The sequence below is a fragment of the Gouania willdenowi genome, chromosome 9, assembly GCF_900634775.1.
Source record: "Gouania willdenowi chromosome 9, fGouWil2.1, whole genome shotgun sequence".
Taxonomy (NCBI): domain Eukaryota; kingdom Metazoa; phylum Chordata; class Actinopteri; order Blenniiformes; family Gobiesocidae; genus Gouania; species Gouania willdenowi.
The window spans coordinates 24,035,423-24,059,160 of NC_041052.1; the positions used below are offsets into that span (position 1 = coordinate 24,035,423).

At 38.1% G+C, this 23,738-nt stretch overlaps 3 protein-coding genes across 3 annotated transcripts in view; 2 read left to right on the forward strand and 1 right to left on the reverse strand.

The window, feature by feature from the left end:
• Positions 1-23,738, forward strand: part of gapvd1 (GTPase activating protein and VPS9 domains 1) — a 748,782-nt gene that overhangs the window by 343,769 nt on the left and 381,275 nt on the right. The gene's annotated exons all lie outside the window — the stretch shown is intronic.
• LOC114469497 (histone-lysine N-methyltransferase SETD1B-like) lies at positions 2,297-15,812 on the forward strand. The gene is made up of 19 exons (XM_028457042.1): positions 2,297-2,396; positions 2,601-2,753; positions 2,940-3,038; positions 5,016-5,286; positions 5,360-5,472; positions 6,869-7,106; positions 7,605-7,801; positions 8,502-9,131; positions 9,213-9,326; positions 9,415-9,472; positions 9,570-9,763; positions 9,874-9,994; positions 10,074-10,451; positions 11,103-12,101; positions 13,396-13,565; positions 13,648-13,773; positions 13,948-14,067; positions 15,188-15,325; positions 15,433-15,812. Exons 2-19 carry the CDS (start codon positions 2,616-2,618, stop codon positions 15,604-15,606), a joined length of 4,278 nt encoding a protein of 1,425 aa, XP_028312843.1. The 5' UTR covers positions 2,297-2,396; positions 2,601-2,615; the 3' UTR covers positions 15,607-15,812.
• On the reverse strand, positions 14,948-23,340 carry LOC114469462 (4-hydroxyphenylpyruvate dioxygenase-like). Its single transcript, XM_028457001.1, has 15 exons — positions 23,157-23,340; positions 20,539-20,569; positions 20,379-20,405; positions 20,199-20,261; positions 19,264-19,368; positions 18,967-19,009; positions 18,327-18,409; positions 18,146-18,235; positions 17,957-18,060; positions 17,771-17,848; positions 17,119-17,281; positions 16,970-17,041; positions 16,763-16,885; positions 16,507-16,623; positions 14,948-16,419 (listed from the first exon to the last, which is right to left on the reverse strand). The coding sequence occupies exons 2-15, from the start codon at positions 20,539-20,541 to the stop codon at positions 16,309-16,311; spliced, it is 1,182 nt and encodes a 393-aa protein (XP_028312802.1). The 5' UTR covers positions 20,542-20,569; positions 23,157-23,340; the 3' UTR covers positions 14,948-16,308.

The following is a 23,738-nucleotide window of genomic DNA, read 5'->3' on the forward strand; positions in this document are numbered from 1 at the left end:
GCAATATGATCTTAAATAAATGTACTTCAATGGCAACAAGAAACAAACAAATTTGCAGAAATGTTTAGTTCAACACAACAATGTGCAATCTCTCACATTTATGTTTCTTTTATAACTTGTAGTTAGTCGCACAGTGATAATCAGCATCATTAGGAACATTGATGTTGAAGGTTAAACGTGCACTGATCATGTTTTTCAAAGATATTTGACAGTTTCAAGACATGAAGGAGCGACAGATAAAGCTTTCTAAACCTAGTAGGTAGATAAAGAGTGTTGCTCTATAGATAATACATAGAACTTGACTGTACATGGAGAAAGAAGCCTCGTTTTGACTAACTTGGAATATAATCTTAATAAACACCATTTTCAAAGACCCATATAAAGTTCTCATTGGCAGAAAAATACATGATTATACTTAATTAATCCCCGAGGGGAAATTCACTTTCAGTTCATGACATTAAAGAGTGTAAAAACAGTTAATGTCTTCATCGATCAAGTTAAAATCCAAAAAACTGCACAAAGAAGATGACTGAATAAAACTCCAAATAAGGTAGTATTAAACAAGGGTTGCAGATGATGGATTTGAGACAGATTCTCACACCTGAGGTAGTACTCCAGTTTCTAACCAAAGGCAGGCAGAGACTGAGATATGCAAAACGATTATTGATGAAGTGTATTTACAACCTTTTCAGAAGATCAATATCCACGTCCATTTTGCCACGTTCATTAAATCGCGACCCACTTGTTTTTAGAATTCAACCAACCAATATTTAGTTTTTCAAAAACACACATATAATCTTTTTTGAAACATAAATCTATTAAGTTTCCTGTGCAACATTCATGTCAAAAGAAAAGTTTCTTTCAAAATAAAAGACAAGTCCAACATGAGAGACATTAAAGCTGATATCTGGAGTTCCTGAGAAATGTATGTTTATGTACGATTCTTTTGAAATTAAAAAAAAAAAAAACCTAACTAATATTTTACTATGGTCTACTGCCGGTGGTCATTCATATACATTAATGTATATAAGTCCCTCCTTTGTCCTATAGACCCCTATACAAATTGAAACAATCGCCGAGTGCGCTCAGCCAATAGGCTTCGACTTCCTGTTTTTGAGACTGTCAATCAAAATGAATGCAGAACTGTGCACGGAAACAAAGCCGCGCGTCACTACAGCAAACAGGTAAATATGATTTTGGCTCTTACCTGACCCATAGACCTATATCAATACAGGCAGTGGGAGGAAGTGAAGCTGTTTAGGGCGGGACATTGAGACGTTTCTCAGGAACTCTGTATAGCAGCTTTAAATATTTATTTTCTACCAGCTGTTCGTGACCCACCCAGTACAGGTCCGCGATCAACTTTTGGGTCCCGACCCACCAGTTGACAATCGCTGTTCTAAACAACATATAGTCTAGCACCCTACCCACTGTACTCAGGGTTTACTGTGTTTTTGGTCCTATTGGAGAGAACTTTGAATTGGATAAGGCACATTTAGAAGATGATGTGATAGATGAAGGCTGTGACCTCATCAAATGACATGATGGAAGCAGCCCATATATATCATGATGCATCTTCTTTGTTGCTGATTGCACAGTATTGAACTACCGCACATGACAAGATGCATGAAAAATAACAACTCTGCCTCACTGGAATGTAGAATAAATGTGTTGTACTATCAAGTGAGCCACAGTTTTTATGTGGGAAAACAAGTAATTTCAACATTATTGTGTCCTAGTTTGCACTTCTACGTATACATAAAATACAAAATACATAAGAAATTGACAATATCCAAGCTACAAGTGACAGATTTCAGTCTCAACAGGATCTTCACTTCATATTTCCTAAATTTTTTGACAAATTTCTATTTAATAAATGAAATGTTATTCAAACAATTGAGAAAAATAAAAGGATTTTGCAACAATTTTAAAGTGTTTCTACAGTTTAACATTGAAAATGACTAATGATGCTATAAAAGCACTGGGAAGACTGTGAGCTACAAATATTGTTGAGTTTCATTTACACAATGTGATTTCTACTTTCTCCTACGGGCCAAATTGGATGCTCCAAAGGGCCGGATTGGGCCCCCGGGCCATGTGTTTGACACAGGTGCTCTAATGGAATAGTATTAATTAAAAAAAAAAACATCATAATCCAGTTAAAGCAACGTTTGATCAGCTGTGAAGTTTTTTAATCTTCAATATTCTCACTTGACGCTTGGAAAACTACATCTCAAGCCTTAAGTGTTCTTCCGCCGCAGGTTCTATGTTTGTCTACGCGGGAGGCGGATGGATACGTTATACCTACAGCCTGGGTGGCGACACAGAGAGACGCGTAACAACATTAGTAGTTTTTCCAAAATGTTGCTCCAGCAAAGGATGAAACCTCAGTTCTGGTAAGAAAATATACTAAACCCTCGTGTGAAACGTCATTGAACTTTTTGTTCAGGTCGGTTGAATTTTGTGCTCGTGGTTTTGACTAGGTGAGGTGATGATGCCACAGGTGATGATGCTCTCCATCACCTGTCGGGGTGTGTTCAGGATGGCTGCCTGCTCCATAACAACTGTGTGCGCGGTTATTGTTTCTCTTTCTTCCCCAGGTTTACACGAGTGTGATGGAAAGCGTTAAACAAAGTACTGAGAGAGACACAGCGCCTCACACATGGACCAGTTACAAGTTAATCATTGACCCCACTTTAACAAAAGGACTGTACAAAGTGTACCGTTATGATGGACAGCATTTCAACATACCTGTGAGCATCTCCTTATATTTTATATCATTTATTACATTGTATTTTATGCATTTCATTTTGTTACATTCTATAGCCCTATATTAGCAAATATTATATTATCTTTATATAATACCAGCAGTATGTTTGCCAATGGGGAAGGAAAAGAAACACTTACTGTGTTGATTGATGATTGTTTATCAGGTGGAGGATTTAGGTCTGTACCCTGTGGACACAGTCAGAGATCCCAGAATCTGCAGGCTGTGGAGCAAATCTACGAACAACGACCTTCTAATACCAAAATTCAAGGTATGCTTAAATCCCACTTCAGTATGGGCTTGTTTGAAGAGTGACGACTCCTCAGAGGTGGAAGAAATATGTTTTAAGCCAGTGGGTCTCAACCCTACAAACTTCATCACTGCATTCTCTAAACCAGGGGTTCTCAACTGGTCTCACCCTATGGGACCCACATTTTTACCACGGTCATTAAATTGTGTTTTTTAGAATTCAACCACAAATGCATTTATTTTTTTCAATTCGCTGTTGAAAACACACGTGTATAATCTTTTTTTTAAAAACATAAATCTCTATATTTTTCTGTGTAACATGCATTTTACAGCATGCCTGTCAAAAGAAAAGTTTCTTTCAAAATAAAAGACAAGTCCAACATGAGAGATATTAAGTATTAATTCATTTTTGACCAGCTGTCCGTGACCCACCCAGTACAGGTCTGCGACCCACTTTTGGGTCCCGACCCACCAGTTGAGAATCACCGCTCTAAACCCTTCGTGATTGGATAAATAAAATACGATTTTTTCAAAACATGTATTTTAGTTGGACGCACACTCTTAAGCCTGGGCCAATCTTTATATATATATATATATATATATATATATATATATATATATATATACAGTAATTAATATTTAAAATAAAAATGTCACATTGTTTTTTAATTTATGTTTTAATAAATATTTATCACGTTTATACTGTGTGTGTAATGACCGTGTGAACCCTTGAGACTGACTCAACAAACCCATAATTCACTGTAATTATAACTTTTTGGTGAAGTGCTGAGGGGAGCACCTAGGTTAATGCTTGGTAGGGATGTCCCTATATACTTTTTAAATTTCCGATACGATACTGATATTGCAGCCTTGAGTATTGGCCGATACCAATGTCAATTCGATACGATATCAGCATGAATTATACATACTTTTATTACTTAGAAAAGGCTTGATGAAGTGATTTTACTCAGAGAACAATAGTCAGCAACAGTAGGTATTAGAAAAACCCATTTGTTTTCAACCAATTGGTTACATACATTTTAATTTTCAACATAATATCTATAGTATTCTACAATTGAATAAATATAATTTTAGATGCAGTCCGATAAAATCCGATATTCGTTCTTTGGCTGATATATCAATATCGGATCGGGACACCCCTAATGCCTGGTGCCCTTTTTTCATTTACGTTTTTCATAACTGCCTCCCATGTAGAACAAAATGTAGAGATGAGAATAACATGATATTTAACTTTAATTTCAACTGAAAAGGAATAGAAAAAGCACGACTAAATGTGTGTTCATCAAAGCCTCACAAAATATGAAGCTTTTTAATGTAACAACTACAAATGAAAATAATATAAAATATCTCTTTTCAAAGTAAAAAATAAAGGAAATAACAGCTTTTTAAGCATTGACAACAGTTGCTATTTTAATGCACTGGATGTTGCCATCTTAGTGGTTGTCATCTGCATCATTTCCCCTTTCTGTCTGTCTTCCTCTTATAACCTTACTTAATTTTTGAACGAGAGCGAATTTTATTAAATTTGTCTCACCTGCGCCTCACTAATGTGTACCCCTGTCTATAATGTATTATATAAATATAATTATTAATTATTCTGCATCTTTCATGTTGGTAAAAATTTATTTTTGAATTGAAATTACAACAAGTTTTTTTTACAATCAGTTTCAGTCAAGGAAAAGTTAGCTTATTGAATAAATCTCTGTGGTTGGAGCTAACAATTTATTTAAATAATTTTTTAAATTCTGCTGTTATAAAGAAAGAAAACAGCAACAGACGTAAATTTCCACCTGTATTTATAACATGATATTGCCTATCCCGCAAGGTTTGAAGTTGTTACAAGTTTGCTTTTATTGTTTCCACCTATGGCTACAAAATGTCCCTTTGTAACCACATCTGTACATCAAAGTTAGTGAGTAAATGATTTAAAATGTGATATAAAAGAACTAACTGTCTTGTTGTACTCCTATCTTTTCAGGTTGATGAATGGTACATAGGCCCTGTTCCTCCAAAAGAATTAACTTTTTCAAAGCTAAATGACAATGTAAAGGAGATGTTCCTGACTAATATGTGCAAGCAGTATGGGAACATTGAAGAAGTGGAAATATTTTACAATCCCAAGAACAAGAAGCACTTGGGAATAGCGAAGGTCATCTTTGACACAGTGAAAGCAGCGAATGATGCCGTGAAGCACCTCCATCAGACGTCAGTGATGGGCAATATTATTCATGTGGAAATCGATCCAAAAGGTAATACTGAGTGTGTGTGTGTGTGTGTTGATAATGACGCTTTACTGTTTATTTGTGTCACTCCTCCTCACAGGGGAAAACAGGACACAATACATACAGCTCCTTTTAAACGGCCTGTGCACTCCATGGACGTTACCTGTGGGAAGCAGTGAGCGAGGTCCCCAAAGCCTCATTCACAGTTTGCTGGTATGACTAACTTACTAATGAACTAACTAACTATCCTCCTTTTGCCCATAGTCACTACCATAGACAGGTTTTCTGGCAAAGAAGAGTTACCAGTTAGAGATTGTATAACCAGTAATGTTGGCAGGACTTTAATCTAAAATGATGCTTTAAGACTTTGCTTCTTTTTAAAAAAGACAAAAGTATTTAAGTAACTAATACACTATAAGCCAATATCCAGAGCTCACTTTGTGGGCGGCAATAAAAAGGCAGGACACTTTGTCCGGTGGTTTCCCCCCCATCACAACAAACTGGTAAAAAATGGTAGGGGTGTCCCGATCCAATATCGGATATCGGTCCGATATCAGCCTGAAAATGAATATTGGATTCAAATTTCAGATTTCTTTTTTTTTTTTTGCAATTGATTTTTTATTCATTTTATTCAATTGTAGAATACTGTAGATATTATGTTGAAGGTTAAAATGTATGTAACCAATTGGTTGATAATAAATGGGTCAGTTTTTCTCATACCTACAGTTGCTGACTATTGTTCTCTGTTTGAGTAACGTCACTTGATCAAGCCTTTTCTAACATTCTACACTACAAAGTAAGCGATTATTATTTTTTTAATACAAAAATGAAATTAAAAAAAGAATAAAAGTATGTATAATTCGTGCTGATATTGTATCGGATCAATATTGGTATCGGCCGATAGGCTGCAATATTGGTAACATATCGGAAATGAAAAAGTTGAATCGGGACATCCCTATTAAATGTTACCTTTATTGAAAAAAGTTGCTATTCTTCTTCTGCAATCACACATTTTAAAACAGTAATAATAAAGTTCTTTGAGTGCAAAGTAATGACCCTTGCCCATGACGTCACGCCACCCCCAGTTTCGGAACCACTGGTTTAAACTAATGATTTATTTGTATTTTATATATTATTTATGCATAACATCCATAACCAGGAAGTAGCAGCTTCCTGGTGGCTAGGAGATTGAAATAGAAAACAAATGCAGTTGTTAAGAAAATAATTTGACGAACTAATAAACATCTTATTTTATTTATTTTTTTATTTATTCAGTTTATTTCACGGTTACATTCACTTTTTTTTTTTTTTTTTTTTTACATTTTTTTTTTTTTTTTTTTGTACATGCCGAAAAAGGAGACGAGAGAAGCAGTTTGCTTATCTGGGTCCCGTCCCCTGTTTTACCATCGCAAATTTACATGGGTTTACATGTCTCTCTGGTCAAACATTCTTGAGTTGTTCTGAACAGTCCTTTTTTGTGTATCTTAAAATAGAAAAGGAAGTTGTAATTTATATTATAGAATATAAATGTATGTATCTCCTATTGTCTGAAAAATATTGTATTTATTATGCCCACATAAGGATAATCTTTTGTACCCGTCTCTTACAGCGCAGTGCAGCCTCTCAGCGATTGTCCATGATTTCGAGCCCAAACAGCATAGCTACACCTCTCTCTCTGGACACAGCCTACTCCAGTATTTGGCAGGATACACCCTGCAGCTTCGGCCTGACGCCACAATCTCAGGGAACTCCTCGAACTCCCTGCTTTCCTGCAACTCCCCTCTCACAAGACTCCTGCTACTCCAGTCTTCAGGCCACTCCGGTCCTCCTGGGAGAGCCCACAACCTGTAATGTTCACAAACCTTTGAGACAAGACTCGTGGCATCGGAGCCCTGCGAGACATCATAAGGGAGTCTCAAATATTAGCTTGACTTTGAAGCAAAGCCAGTCACTGCACCTGTATACAAAGCAGAAGCAATTAACTAGCAATCATGTGGCTCAGTGGCAATGCAAAACACAAGGTACGGCTTATGATGAGGGAAAAACTTCTGATGACCTTGCCTCACCCTTTCAGGACCCGGGAGACAACATTAGCTCATCTTCTTCACATTTTACTCATCACTGCAACTCTGTCACCCCTATAAGCTTTGATGTCACATCCGAACAACAAACAATCGTGTCTTCCTCTCCTGCTGTTCTCCGGTCAGATGTGGAAAGTTTGGACTCACGGATTGAAAGTTTGCTGACAAACGTCCAGATTGCTGACAACAGATTCTCTTATTGTGCAACACCTGATGCTGAGGCACAGTCTGAACAAATCCAGGGTTCTAATCCTCCTCTCTCAGTGGACACTGATGCTTGCTCAAAGACGACCTATGGACTCTCCGCTGAGGAAGAGGACAAAATTGAATTTGATGAAACTATTCAAGCTGTTTCTTTTCTTACAAGAAATTCCCAGTCCCCCTCTCTATCTGAGTGCTCAACATATACACGTTTATCCAATAAAAACCACAAGGAAACCTTGCCAGCGACATCCCTCAAGGTAATTATTTACTTAAGAGTGGTGTTGTCTATTATTGAGCTTTGTTGTTAGTATGATTATATTGTTTTATCTTATTTTCAGAGCATTGTAGTACATACATACATTGTATTTGTTGCTGTACATCTTAGTCATAAAACAGTCATAACAAGATTGATCCATTTTAAATATAATAAGACCTCAGTATTCCGCATTTTTTTGTTGTTGCCATTTTTCTCTTTTTTAAAACTGTGATGTATAATAATATATAAAGAGTTCAAGGGAGACATTATGATAGTTTTAAGCAGTTGCCCTTCTGACATAACAGGCAGGCTCTCTGTTTTCTATATCCAATGAAGGGGACAACCTGTGCCTCTTGTCAGCCAGTCTTGTTCCCAACCTTTTTCATGTTATCCATAAAAGAGACTAATTTTGTTCTCATCCGTGTACATTTAGCCATTTCTAAATTAAGTGAATAAGTAATTTTTCCATTTGATATATTTCATTCACTGTGTCTATCCATTGGCTTATTATGGGAGGTTCCAACTTCTTGTGATTTTATTTCTTTGCTGCCGTTACCATTATTTTAAATAATTGTTTATTCAGATTCCTCAGTATGATGATATTGTGTTATCAAATTAGGACATAGTGTGTGTTTTGTTATGTGTGGTGAAAGACTTGTGCTGTTTCAGTAAAAAACTAATATTTATTCTGTCTTCATTAGGAGCATCATTATGTAAATGAGGATGGGAAACACTTCAATAACAGAAAGGCTGCAGCTTCCAATCCAATGGACAAACTTTCCTCCAATCCTCAGCTCTCATCAGTTTCTTGTTTAAGCAGCAAGACTTCCCATCCCACCTTTACATCTCCTCCTTCTGCCCCCCCTTTCCCTTTCCTCATGCCTCCTTTCCCCTCCTCTGTTCCCCCAATGCCTCCACGCCTGCCGAACGGAGTTATCCCCATTCCACCTCCAGGCTGGGTCCCCCATGTAAACCGTCAGTCTGGCATCCCCGTCCTTCCTCCACCTTCTTTGCCAGCTGCCCAGTCATCCACTTTTCTCAGACCTCCTCCCCCAGTGAAGGGAAACCAACCACGCCACATGAGCACACCATTATTGCTGCACCCCCCTTGGGCTGTTCCACCTTTTGCTAAGTTTGACCCATTTGTGCCACCACCAAGTTGCACTCTCACAAAGTCAAACTCCCACAAAATCACAAGTGAGAAAGCGTTTGCCATCCTGATGGATGAACTGAAATCTATTATTAAAAAGGACATTACACGAAGAATGATTGAAGGTGTTGCTTTTAAGGCATTTGAGTACTGGTGGGACAGCCAGGAGAAGAAAGCTAAGGTAAGTTTAATAATGTTGGTAAATTACATTAAAGACACATTTTACAAATAGAAGAAGAATAATTCTGATCTGATCATGCAGGCACAAGTTTTTCCTTTGAAAAGTGAAGGAGCGAGTATTAAAGACAGGACTAAATTCATTCCTCTTCCAAGAATTGGTGATCGGAGTAAAAAAATCCTGCTGCCATCTTTTAAGGTAAATCATTTCTCTTGCTTTTCTCAACCACCATGTGGCATAAGTGGCAACTGACATAATATAGAGTAAAATTACATTTATCAAACAGGTGAAAAGGAAAAGATCTGAAGAGATGTCGAACGAGTCGTGTTCTCGTGAAACTCCAAGTCAGTGAAATATGAAAACTGCTCATCTTTACATTCATAACTGTGCTCTCTCATGCTGTTTGAATAACTGTGTTGTTCTCTTGTCATGTATCATTAGATGACAAACAGGAGATCAATGCAGTCAAACCTGCATGTGAACAAGCCAAACGCAGACATGCAAGACCATTAGAACTTGCCAGTGATGATGATGGGAATGATGAAGAAGTAGAAGAAGAAAAATCAAATGATGAAAAAATTACATTGGATAAATATGAAACTGGCTTGCCAAGCGATGAGACTTCTCAATTTTTGGTACACTTTGCACCTCAACAAATTAAATTAAAAGTGAATAGAAAATAATGTACTTTTTGACTTATTTTTGGCAAAGCAACTAAACTGCTGCTGATTGATGCATTGTTCAGGCTGACAGGAATGCAAAGGAAGATGAGCCTGGAGAACATATTCTGCCACAGGAGCAGGTGGAGCATCAAAGTGCTGAAGTCACTGATGGGGATAAAGACTTAGACACTAATACCGCCAAAGGTTGTACCAACTTCTGAACACTGAACTCTAATAAGTAAATGTAAACTCATGAATGTCCATGTTATTTATTGAATCACAGAGCTTTTTTCAGACAGCAACTTGTCCTGTGAGAGCGAGTCCACATCAGAGTTGGAGTCGGATTCAGATTTGTTCTTCGAGGACACAGACTGCAGCTCTGAAGATGAAGGCATGGAGGAGGACAGCATGAGTGAAGACTGTGTTGTAATATCGTCAGACAGTGATGACTCGAGGGAGTTTGAGCCACCTCTCACGCCATCAGCCCCATTGACTCCAGATCCAGACTGTCAGGACTGGTCAGATCTACTAAAGATGGAGGAATCAGAGGAGATTCAGTATCCATATAATCAACAAAACACCTGTGAAATGAGTGCCTCGATGGAGCTGAAAACAGACGACCCAGAGAGCCTACAGCCATCATCACCTTTTGGACTTGCAGGTCTTTTAAAAACAATATTTTCAAAGTAGTCAACCCAATACAACACTTTTCTTTATTGGTTGAAATGTCCCATGTGAAACTAAATTGAGAATCATAAAGTAAATTAACAGCATGGTGATTAGAAAGAAACAGGCAGAAGGTGAAACTAAAAGGAAGCTTTATTTCTGCTGCTGAAGATACAGGAAGTCCTCTTGTATATGAGCCACATACAGTAGGTGAAGTTTAAACTGTTTCTGTAGAGAGGTCCTGGTGTGTATTAAGAAAACACAACAAGGTTATTTTTTCTTTTATAAGATGATGTATTGACATGACTTATTAGCAATTCCTAAAGCCATGTTTCTATTTTTGTTTTCTGTGAACTTTAATATTATTAGAGAACAGATTTTTGTCTGATAACTCCTGCTATCGTCTTTTGTTTTGGATGGACATTTTTCCATTCCAACCTATCCAAATAGTGAACGCAGCACCCCCTGCTGTTTGTCATTATAATACAGTTTTACTGTATTAATGATACTGACTGAGGGGTTATATTGACTCTGAGGGGTTCAGTTTATGCATCCTCATTTGCATTTTATTGGGGGGGAATGCGACACATCTAGTTGGATATTAACCAATACTAATCAGTAACCTTTACTGTTTATTTTTATGCAGTGTTGGAGCCCAACATCGATATGGAGATGGAGATCAGGGAATGGACCGTAAATTCTCAGCAGAACTTGGTAAACGTACGGCCGCTGACTCCCACTGGCTGCCTGATGGACAGTGACCAGGACATTGTAATAAAAGGCCTGCCAACGTCTCCCCCTGTGGAAGAAATGGAACGACCACTGACGCCTGGAAAAAGATTTTCTACTGAACTGAAAAGTGAGGAATCAGATGAAGCCAATGAAGTCCTCACACTGTTTTCAGCAAGCAGACAGGTTGAAATGTCTTCCTGTAATCTTCCAAAGGTCTCAGATCCTTCATGTGAGGAGAGGCCGAGAACTCCTGGCAGATGGGAAAGAGATTTTTGGACTAATTATCATTGTGTGAAAGCGCCTGCAATGCCTTGGAGGGAGATGACACCATCAGATACCAGCCCTCCTTTTGTTGAACATTCATCCTGCAATCCGTACATCACTGCCCCAAAAACTCCTGGAAGAGACATTGAGTTACCTCAACAAGCTGTCTTTGACATGAGGAAAAGGCCAAATCTGAACTCCACACCGCCTTGGTTACTTAACATTCAGGGAAATTGTCCTCTCACAGTGGCATCTCCATCTCTCCTCTCTGAGTCTTCATCTGATTCCACCGATGGGTGTAGCGTACAGATCTGCTCAGGCGTGAGATCAAAGCCTTTGCAAGGGCTTGAGAATATGCCAGGTCTTTTGAATAAGGAGAAATACTTAAGGTATAAACAATGGCGAAGGAAAAAAAGAAGAGTTTGGCATCGACACAGATCACTGAAAAGAATCACTGGATCAATCTCCATAAGTAGTCGCCATTTCAGAGACAGGTCACAATGCCATGAGAATCGAATCCTCCATGGTGTTTGGAAGGATGGCCTGGATGAAGAAGATGCACGACTTTTACAATGTTCTCACAAGAGACTTCAAGAGAGGGACAATGGGCGTGGTTGGCTCAGTGACATCGTGTGGATACCTCATCCTCATATCCTTTTGGAAATATTTCAATTTATTTGATTTAAAATTGTTTGGGTTACTTTATGCATACCAATATTTGTGTTTGAATTTGCTGTGTAGTGAACCTAACCTGTCTCAGAAGAGTGTGCATGTTTTCAAGCATTAGTGGGTTTTCTCAGGGTACTCTGGTGCTGTCTCTATCTATTACTGGTCATCAATGCTGTTGTGTCAGTGACACTGTAAAAGGTATCGAGTTTGTAATTGTAACAACGCTGAAGTAACAGAAACAATATAAGGCTGAAAGTGTACTAATAGAAACATTGGTAACAAGCTAAAAGTCATGAACATTTTAAAGTTCAGTGGTTGCTATAACATGATCTGACAAATGTTAATGTCATATTGAAGGTTAAACTTTAATTTTGAAATTAAAAACTGCAAAAATTGTGCCTCCCCAAAAAAACAAAACAAAACAAAACAAATCAACAACACAAACTCTAAGACAGACACCTTGGATGTATGTTAATGCCCCAAAACACATATTCAACAGTATACTTGAGCCCTAGTGCGATAAAGACAATCCAGTACATTTCTTAGTTCAGACATAGCCCCAAAAATAAATGCACAAATTGATAACAAAAAGCACACAAAATTAGAGTCAAATATACAAATTAACAACAAAAACACACAAAATGACTCAAAAACTACACACAACCCTTTGATGTTTGTTTCCTGCGTGAATGTTCAATTAGGTCGTTATTCTAAATGCTGACAAGAACGTTACTAATGTGGCCCTCGTTCAGACAATCACATTATTGTGGCCCCCACTGGAGCTTTCATGCGCTACAACACAATGAGGAATAGTAGAAAACTGGGAATGTTGAAAAGATCAATGTTACAGAAGTCACAGCACAAACCAGACTTTACAGTAAATGTTTCAATGTGGAAACTTTAAACATTGATCATTTGATTCTGATATAAGAAGTCAATCATAATTCAAATGTGACCTCTCTTTTGGGTTTCATGGTTTTAAATCCTTTAGTGGTGTGGTGACAGAATGTTGGCTCCCCGTCTCATGAGTCAAACAAAACTGTAGTTACACATTAAGATCAGTATTTGTGTATTTTACAAATCACAGGCTTTTGTTGTCAGACATTTGGTTTCAAATAAAAAGTAAAGCTAGTGTTATTAATTGTAAAAACATCTGAATTCTTTGAATTTCAATAGACTTAAATGCTTATTAGGTTTTATATAGTGAAATTATTTGTCCTTTGCTCACTGTTATGTGTTTTATGTTGTGTTTTACTTCCTTAACTGATTCTCACTGACTAAAGTCATTACAGATAGGAGTGAGGACATCCTCTTATCCTGGCAGCCAAAGCACAGGACTGGCTCTGCTCGCAGTGAAGGTTTCTACAAAATCAGCAGGAAGGACAAAATCAAATACCTCAACAAGATCAGACCGCCAACTGAGCTGCCATGCACCAGCACCCAGGTATCAGCAAGGAGAACGTGTGCAGCTGCAGGGATCTCAGTGTTGTGTGGAGTGTAAATCCTGTCTACATGTGTATCACCAGGGAGCCTGCATCCCAGCTCAGCAGCCCTCCTCATTGAGGGCCTGCTCAGACTTTAGATCTGAACAGCGCCGCCTGCTGTCCTCATTCAGTTGTGACAGTGAACTAGTGAAGGTCAACCTCCTGAAGGTAAACAGCTTATTGGGTCAATAACTTTTTCTTTCTTCAAAGTCATATTTGCTGGACTAAACACAGCTGTAATTGATTCCTTTTTACGAAGCACCCTCCCATCAGTCACAGCTCTTTATTGTTTTCGTAATAACAAGTAGAGTAATACCCTAATTTTTGCAAATGTCTTCTCAGTTTCGGAAGAAGAGAATCCGTTTCAGCCGAAGTCACATTCATGAGTGGGGCCTGTTTGCCATGGAGCCGATAGCAGCTGACGAGATGGTGATTGAGTATGTGGGCCAAATTATCAGACAGGTAAAACAAATTCACCATAACTACATAATAATGATGTTTCTTAAACCCTCCTATTATCACAAAATATTACAAACATATTTTACCCTTTGGATCATTCTGACCCCAGGAATATTTGCCTGCAGGAAAGGATTGTCAGACACTGTCAGGCACTTTGTTTATTTGTTGAATACATAAATAACCCTTTGATAATGAAGCACTGACCTGTTCTCTAGAGCCACCATCAGTCCAAACTTTTAAATTAGAATGAATTTATCTTGAATAGTTTTCATCCAAATCTTCTCAAATTTACTGACAACATTAATGACCACAAGAGTATGAACCCTGTTGGTTGTGGTGATGGTAGGACATTTTCTGCAGTGCCACCATCAGGTCAAACTTTTAGTTTTAAAGTTAGTGTATCTAATTTGGTGTGCACATCTATGACTCTCACAGAATTAACCATATTGATTGATGTTAGGAACCTCCCTTTCCTCTCATTAACATATTTATTTACTTATTTTTATCTACTTTTTTGTAACATATTTAGGATATGTGTGGGATATTTGTGTCAGACACAGTCTCCTCTACGTCAGTTTCACTGTGAAAGAGCTGTTACAAAATGAGGACATTGTCGTCGTCACCCCCCCCCCCCCCCCACACACACACACACACTCCCAAGTCATGTATGGACTAAAAAGTCTGTGCACCTGTAGGTGTGGGGATGTAAGGTCACACATGGCTCACACACAGATAGACAAGGTGTACACAGCTTGGGGTCAAATTGACCACAGAGGAACACCAATGCGTGCAATGTGTGTTCAGCACATTGCAAAAATATCATAACGATATTGTTATGCTTAATCAGCTGTACCCATCGAATTAGGGAAATTCACGAAATATGTAGCAAAAAAAAGTCAACCTTTATTTTTTGAATGATAAACATTGAATGGGGTCAAAACAACCCCAAGGATAATGTGAGGGTTGAGCAAAGACAACACTCAAGGAAACTCCTCTGATTTCTTTCAAAGCCTTAAATTGTTCTCGTAGTTTTCTTTCTTTTAACTCTGTTACGCACACGATGGGAGTAAATAAGTTAACAAGTTGCCACCCCAACCCCCTCCTCCCATTTGTCTTCTCTCAGGTCATTGCTGATACAAGGGAGCAGCGATACGAGGAGGAGGGCATCGGTAGTAGCTATTTGTTTCGGATTGATGAGGATGCCATCATAGATGCAACTAAAGTTGGAAACTTAGCCAGATTCATTAACCACAGCTGCAATGTAAGTCTGAGCTGAGGGTTTACAACAATTTTTAGTTGATATCAAGAAAACATTGGTGTTGCTTTTTGTCTAAAAATCCCCATTAATTGTAATTTGTTGTTTTTCAGCCAAACTGCTACGCAAAGATCATCACTGTAGAGTCTCAGAAGAAGATTGTGATCTACTCCCGGCAGCCGATAGGCGTCGATGAAGAGATTACATACGACTATAAGTTTCCCATTGAGGAAACCAAGATTCCCTGTTTGTGTGGTGAAGTTACCTGCAGAGGCACCCTCAACTGATCACTACTGCGGTGACCCTGTTTGGCCGGGGCTAAAGTGGCCTGAGGTCTAGTCTTAACACATGTTGAGGATCTGCCAGAGACACATGAACATTTTTCAAACCCTAACTAAAGGACAGCTCTACGTCAGAGCTCAGGGATGCACTACTCATGCGCAGCTGTGCTCGGTGAATTTTGACATCAGGCAAACGTCCGAAATGTTACACCTCAAACTTTATTATTTGATCTTTGACATATAAGAATGATGTATCAAGGTTAAAGCAACCTTAGAAAAGTCTTCAGTCACTTAAACATATAAACCAATGCAAACCGCAGCTGCTGTTTTTATCAACGGATATTGCTATAGGTTACTATTTACCTCCTTGTTGACTTTATTATCTAAATGATGTATAGTTAAATGTTTTCATTCATGAGAGCTTAAATGGTTATCTGCTTGAGTCAAGCATTAGTAGATTTAAAATAATTGTGTGATAGTTGGTACAAACCCTTTAAAGGATCGAGAGAACAGTCATGCATCATTAGAAGTTTGAATGAAAGAATACATGCAATTTATACACAAAATAAAAAAAAATCTACTTGGCCTTTGTGAGTAACCGCATTTTCAACATCAGATGTGACACATTATCAGCTTATTTCTCGGAAACCAAACAACTTTGGTTAAACGACATAGAATGATGGCAGTGAGTTGAGATCGATGCTGACTTTACACATTTGTTGAAACTCCATTTGGTGTCAGGATGGTCAAATTTCCTCTGGCATGCTGATCAACCTCAATAGCTTCAAATAGAGACTTGAAGTTTCCTGCACCGAAGCCCTGAGGAGAGAGTGAGTGTTAGCTTGAGTGTTAGAGTGTCAGCTGGTAGAGATGAATTAACTGATTACACATAAACTGAACAATAACCTGGTGATTATGTCTTTGGATGACTTCAAGGAAGACGGTGGGACGATCCTGAACTGGCTTGGTGAAGATTTGCAATAGATACCCATTGTCGTCATAGTCTATCAAGATCCTAAGTTCCTATATGAGACATAAGTCAGAGGTTGTTCTATTTTATATTTGAAGATTGATATTTTTATGACACCAAAAGATGGGCTTTGTGATCAGAGTGAGTATTTTCAGTAATAAAAAAAATGTCCACATTTCCACCAGCTCTGACCTGCAGTACATCCAGATCTTCTACCACTTTGACCTTTGAGTGTTTCAGCTTCTCCCTCAGCTGGTCATAGTAAGTATCCGGCACAGACATGAACTCCATCCCACGCTCCTTCAGGTTTCGAATCTAAACAGTGTTCAATACAACACTTGTTTATGTTCATTTAAGGAGTTTATTTAAATATTTCACTAAGCATATTCTGTAACTTACTGCTGTGATTATGTCTGATGTGTTCATGGCAATGTGCTGCACCCCAGGTCCTCCATAATACTCCACATACTCCTAAAAGGTAACATAATAGGGTTTTACCTAAACAGTGTTTTATGCAGCACACACTTAATCAAAAGTAAGGAACCTGCCTGAATTTGAGACTTCCTTTTCCCCATGGCAGGCTCATTAATGGGCATCTTCACAGTCTCTTCATAGTTAGCCACAACGATAGAGCGCAGTGCACTAAACTCTGTCTGAAGCTGCTTGTCGTCCACTGACCAGAAGCGATGAAAAAGAAGGTTCCTTTGATACCTGGTAAACAAGTTCAAACAACATGCTCAATGCTGTTTATTTCATTGTCCCCATCCCAACACGCATTCAACTTTCTATCCAATTGTTTTTCATATTTATAAAGAGAACATTTTGCTACTGCAAATCTAAAAAAAAAAAAAACACTTTTTAATAGTCCTTTCTTTAACTTTTGCATTTTGAACACTTCATGCTGGGTATAGGCCCCTCTCCCGTAACCAATGAGCTTGCTCACATGAGCTACTGTACCTCGGCTATATAATGGCTTAAAAACAAGAACCAGATGTGGAGAACGGCTGGAAACGCACTTAACAAAATGCAAAGTCATGCTGATGTTTCACCATTGGCAAAAACAAGCTATATTATGTAAGAATGACAGTGTTTGACTCCACCTCTAATCCACCCACTCCTGATCACGTTTGAGTAGGTTTATTTCTAGGCTACACGGACATGTTAGGGAATCCATATAAGAAAATCTTTACAGTCTCATACCATTCAACCACAGGAACCATCTCATCATCTGGTTGGTTTCCCACTACATGATCGATGAAGTTCAGTTTTCCACTTGGTCTTCATCACAAAATGGAAGAGAAATCAAAGAAACATCCAAATGTATGGCTCAGTTAGAGAGTAATGCAAATATTTAATCATAAAGGAAATATAGATATTTTAACTCACAGTTTTACTAGAAAAGGGTCCTTGAACAGAGGGGTCTGGAATCCAGGCAGAAACAAGCCATTGTATCCCAACCTCTCCACAAAGGTGTGTGTGGTATCGCCGTACTGCAGTCAGCAAAAAATAAAAAGTCAATACATGGACTTTAAAAATGTGCAACAAACAGAGAATTCACTCTGTGACTTCTCTCACCGTCTGCACCACAGCCAGCCTGACTTTTCCAAACTTGTCCTCCATAGTTTGGGGTTCCTTCACAATTATTGCACCACGCTCTCGAGCTTTCTGTTTGGAATATGCACATTCAAACAGGATTTTAAGCCACTTCCAAGTAGGTTGTAAACACGTGTTAATTCAAATTCAAATGCTGCAATACCTGAACCAGGAAGTCACAGTCTTCTACAGTAAATGCAATGTCCTTCACCCCGTCACCATGCTTGACCAGATGATCTCCCATCTCTGGGAAACAGATAAAAGGAAACGTGGTTTGGCAGCTCACAGTTTGTCAGAATAACAAAACTCAGATGTTCTCTGTTGTAAAAAAATGTATAAAATGCTTCAGCTATTTTTGCAAATTTTGGACTTAAGAGACTTTGAAAAAAATATTTAAAACTCCTAAAAAGTACAAATGTGTTTCTCTTTTAAACAATTTTAGGAGGTAATCTCAAAGACAGTGAATCCCTTAAGATAACAGCTGACTTCAACTCAAAAAAATGTCTCTTTAGCTTAAGATCTGTGATTGATTTCACTTCAAAGATGATGTATTCCTGAACATTTTGCTCTGGAACGTTTGCCTGAGTATGTACCAGTCGGTATGTTTTTACCTATAGGCAGTGTCACTGGTCAAACACAAGCCTGATCAGAACAGAGCATGAGTGGGTAAACGTTTTCAACTGAAGCTGTTTCTTTAAAAAAGATGTATTTATTTAGTTCGGTGCTTCAAACCTTCATGTGCTTGCATATGAACTATGACCTTTTAAAATGACTTTAGGAGATAATGCCATGAAATGCAGTACCTTTATTTCCAGGATTGAGGGCAGATGAGAAGACATATATGATCTGTAAAATAACAAAGCTTTTACAATAATTGAAACCAACAGCAGTCTGTGTTGATCTGACTTTATAGATATATTTGTAAATGCTGCAACAATATTCAGGTAAAGCTGTTAACTCTTAAACCAGTTGTATGTTGGTGATTAAACAAACCAATAACTACATAGGCTAAACATGTGTTGTTTGTTGAAATATGACTGACTGTTTTCAAGTTGAAGAAGAGTTATTCTGTTCTTTCAGAGTAGTAGTTTTCCCATTACCTTGCCTTGTTTGACTACATGAGACACCACATCACGGCTTCCCGTCTCCAGACCTCGGTAAGCCAAGGGCTCAAATCCCATTTTGGTGCAGTAATATGATGCAGCCTGTTGTGAAGAGTTAACATTGCTATCCATCAAATGGGACAATGAAAAACATGTTCATGACAACAAAAATCTTTGTTCAACACTGACTACTAGCGCCATCTCCTGGCAAAGTCTAAAGTAGTTCTGATACTTTCATCCTATGGCCCTTCAGCCCTCTCCTAAGAGCCAATAGACCACCAACCTTTCTGAAACTGTGAGCTGCTTCATAAGTACTGAATAGTCCGAAGGGCTACCAGTTTGAAAAGCACTACCTTAATACTAAATGTTCACAGAAGGCTATTAGTAACTTAAAAAGGTAGGAAATGTTTGTTTCAACATGCAACACTTTATTTCTTCTAGCAGTTATTACATAGAGTTTCATTTTCATAGAAAACGATCATCCTCCTATTTTACTAGCTACTAACAAACAACTTTTATAACTGATTGCATATCATGTAATATTTGTAAAATGTAACAATTATGTCTTATATATAACATACCACATCAAGTGTGCAACACTTAAAAACGTTTTAATGTTTCAGTGAAAATAAACATTTAAAGATGGTAATTTAATACTAAAACGTTATCACCTGCAGCAGTATGTAACGCTATTAAGTACTAACTACATCTGTCATATGTTTTTATATTTGAAACATGGAAAGTAAATCAGATTTTATATGGAGCTCATTGGTGACTAGAGCGCCTGAGGGCCCCTCACATGGTCCATGTGGGCTACCTTGCGCCCGTGAGCACCATGTTGGTTACCCCTGCAATAGACTGTGTACATCCATCCCCAGCTATTCAACTAAAGTTAGAAGAAAATAAGAGAGTGGTGGTATAAGATCACATACCTGCTTTGCATTTCCAACCCAGAATGTCAGGTGATCAAAGCAGAGAAACTTGCCCTGCTGGTGCTAGAAGTTCAGACAGAAAACACAAAAAAATGACCATTAGGTTGGAAATGCAGCTGTTCTGTTGTAGCTGTAATTCATTTTTCTATTATTGTAGAGATGCAGTACTCTAATATTTACCTTTTCGCCTTTATCAGTGTATGTTGTCTGCAACCACAAGAATGCACAAACGTTATTAAAGAAAACTAGTGTTATAGTTATACAGTTATAATCACAGCTATTGTTAACATGCATTTAAATACAAAAGTACCATAAAGGTGTAAAAAACAAAAAAACTCACCATCCTGCTCACAGTAAGTGTCCTGCTCTGTCTGTCAGAAATGAAAACAACAGCAATTCCCTGAATTTTAAAGGACGATTCAGGAAGTTTCTGAATCCACTCCCCCTAACGTGAAGGAGGATGTTTTGGAGGAGGAGAGAGTTTTGATATTGGTTGTGTTTTTGCTGTTATACAATGATTACTTTAAAACCCACATAAGTCAGTTATATCCCAATAAGGATTTATCTGATCTTACATTATTAGCTAAAAATAATGATAACCCTTTCTCTGCATTTATTCTAGTAAAGGTCTAGGAAAACTGCTTATTCTGCAAGAAGTTGTTATTTGTAAGAAAGTGTTGAAAGGTCACAGTTTTTAGGCGTTTGATAAAAGAAATATTAAAGGTACATAGTCTTTGTGAAAAACTACACATACGTAGGTTTCGAATTACAGTGAGGTTTTCCTTCGGCAGAGACAGAGAACATATGTTAGCGTTTAGTGCCGAGAGGAGGCTCACACATGCAGGACTCTCATTGGCTTAGAAAGGTGATGCTAAAAAAACCCTTCTGTGCATGAAAAATACCTTCAATTGGTGTGGCCTCTCTGCAAGCACCAAACATCAACATCATGATCTTACATTTATAGTCTCAATATGCTAAGAAAACACATTAGGACTATAATATTTTAAAATTACCACTTCAATGAATAAAAAACATTCTCATAATTATAAAATGTGGCTGTGAAAGAATCTGTCAAAGTCAGTTTTTTGGTTACAATCATACAATCACAATACAATCATAGTAGTTACTCTTCCTATTTAATAAATAGTTGCATAGATAGTAAAATATATACTATATAAATACAGCAGTGGTTCCCACACTTTTTAGACCTTAGTACTCCTGTTTGGTCTATGAGGACCTCTTTGTTTCACCAAGCTCTCCTGAACTCCCCCCTGTTAACCCCCGCTAAGATTAACCAGGTTTTTAAGGCAAGGCAAGTTTATTTATGTAGCAGATTTCAGGAACAGGACAATTCAAAGGCCTTTGAAGATTATAAATCTACAAAAAGAAATGTACGGTGATTTGAAAAACATAAAAAAATGAAATATAGTTTTATAACTTTGTGACATGTTTGCAGTTATTATGATATTCCTGAGAAAGATTTCTCATGCTTGTTAATATAATTATGCAGAACTAAGTAGGGTCTCTTGACCGTGGATATGAAAGTATGAGAATATATGTGTTAGTCATGAAAAGGCATGTTATGCGTACAGGAGGCCCCAAAGATAACATGACAGCAAAGGAACATTAAGTTACTGATCCTACTCCTATATTTGTATAGGGGAAGACAAAACAACACAAAACAAAATAATTCGTAAGCAAAAGCAACACCATTTAGTTTGGTTTCCTTTAACCCACAATGTTCACTTTTATAAGTTGCCTTGAAAATAAATTATTCTGGATGAAATCCGAATCAGTTCATCTGAAATTGTGAACACGACATGGAAAGGAGGTTAATTAGTTGCATGCAACATGGTTATAATTTTTGTAGCAGTTCACTAATGAGGATAAGAGCTCACTCCTCCTCTGTTCCCACTGCAACTGTCCCTGAAGGTCTTTGTTATCTACGCTATTACCAGGAGGCACACTGTTGTTGTGGGATGGACCTGCACACATGCAGTCTAAGGAACACAACAGGCAGTTGTGTTATACAAACATTTATTACATAATTTGTACCTTTGCTTAAATTTTTTATGTTCAAAAATAGCAATTAATATTATTGAACATTTTGATATTTTGTCAAACAAATGTTATTAAACTTTGAAAATGTATTTATTTGACACACGACGTGCTCTCTGGCTCTATCATTACGTCTTTAATTGTGATCACACATACAATGATGCCATACACGTGTTTAAAGCCCTTGGTATTTAATCTCTCTATAGACACCGACTTGTTTCTCACATGATCTCTCCTCGAGTATTTAGTACTATCACTGTCAAAGCCTGCAAAACACTTGTAGGGACGAACAATAACAATGAGTAAATCATCCTCTGCAGGAAATCCAGCGATACAGGTGAACGGGGAGCAACAGGAGAGCAGGGCTGCTACAGCAGAGGATCTGGATGCTAAAGAAAAGGAGGCACAACTAAAGATGCGGTCCGTTATCCAGCAGGTGCGTACACAAATCAGATCACAAGTAAGTGCCAAAACCCAGCAGAGTGGCATATTGGAACTGGTGCATAAACTGAGAGACAAAGAAACAGAAACTGCATCGGTAAGCAGTGAAGATGAAGGAAAGGCTGTCAGTGGTGAAGAGGGAAATCAAGCAATGATTTTGACAGATGAGATTAATTCAAAGGTGGAGGAGCTACATGCAATGTTTGAGGAAAAGCTAGATGCTAATAAGAAGGCCTTACAGGATGAGTTTCACATTCAGGTATCTCAGTTACGTAAGGAAATGCAGGCTTACACCATTCAGGCAGTGAAAGACTTGGAGTCCAAGATGCAGAGCATGCAGACAAACAACCTGCCTATGGCACACGTCAAAGAGCCACCAGAGGTCAAAACTCTGTGTAAGAAGCAGAATTCTTCAGCTGCTCCTCTGCCTTCTAAAAGAGGAAGGGTTCTGACACGCACCATGACCACCATCATCCCCAAGACCTGCATGCCTGTTGTTGTTGGCCAGAGAGCCAAATCAGAAACGCTGAGCTCTTCCAAAGTGGAGAGTTGTCGAGATCCAGTCCTCGCCTCACCAGGAAACAAATCCTACCACAGCCGAAGCTATTTGCCACCAACTCGACCTCCACTGCATCAATGCAGAAAAACAGTCGAGGGAAAAGTTAAACCTGGAGCCAGACTTTCCCTGGGAGACAAATGAAACTGTCCCGATAACTAATCCACACTCTACTTTCAGAACGTATGAAAAAAATGTATCTGTTATTCACCCCTGTGGTTCTTGTTGTAGTTTAAGTAAAGTGTTGGCTGTGATCATAATAATAATAATAATAAAAATCCTACCAAATCCTTCTGTTTCTTCACCTTATTTTGAAAAGATGTGGTTGAGTATGGCTAGCCAGGAGAGCGGTGGTTAGCGACGCTGCCTAGAAGAATAGACTTGGAAAAATACTGTAAGATGAGATTTATTAGGTGTGAAAAAGAATGCGGTGCTGCTGCTCATAACAACACTTACACAATGATATGTTTTTGTTCCGGGCAGAT

Excerpts from the sequence above, each read along its gene's own strand:
- LOC114469497 (XM_028457042.1), top strand. The coding sequence starts at position 2,616 with ATGGAAAGCGTTAAACAAAGTACTGAGAGAGACACAGCGCCTCACACA. Across the intron at positions 2,754-2,939 it reads GACAGCATTTCAACATACCT|GATTTAGGTCTGTACCCTGT; the intron begins GTGAGCATCTCC and ends TATCAGGTGGAG. Across the intron at positions 14,068-15,187 it reads TGGGCCAAATTATCAGACAG|GTCATTGCTGATACAAGGGA; the intron begins GTAAAACAAATT and ends GTCTTCTCTCAG.
- LOC114469462 (XM_028457001.1), bottom strand. Across the intron at positions 18,061-18,145 it reads GGCTGGCTGTGGTGCAGACG|TACGGCGATACCACACACAC; the intron begins GTGAGAGAAGTC and ends TGCTGACTGCAG. Across the intron at positions 16,420-16,506 it reads TCCAAAGACATAATCACCAG|GGCTTCGGTGCAGGAAACTT; the intron begins GTTATTGTTCAG and ends CTCTCTCCTCAG.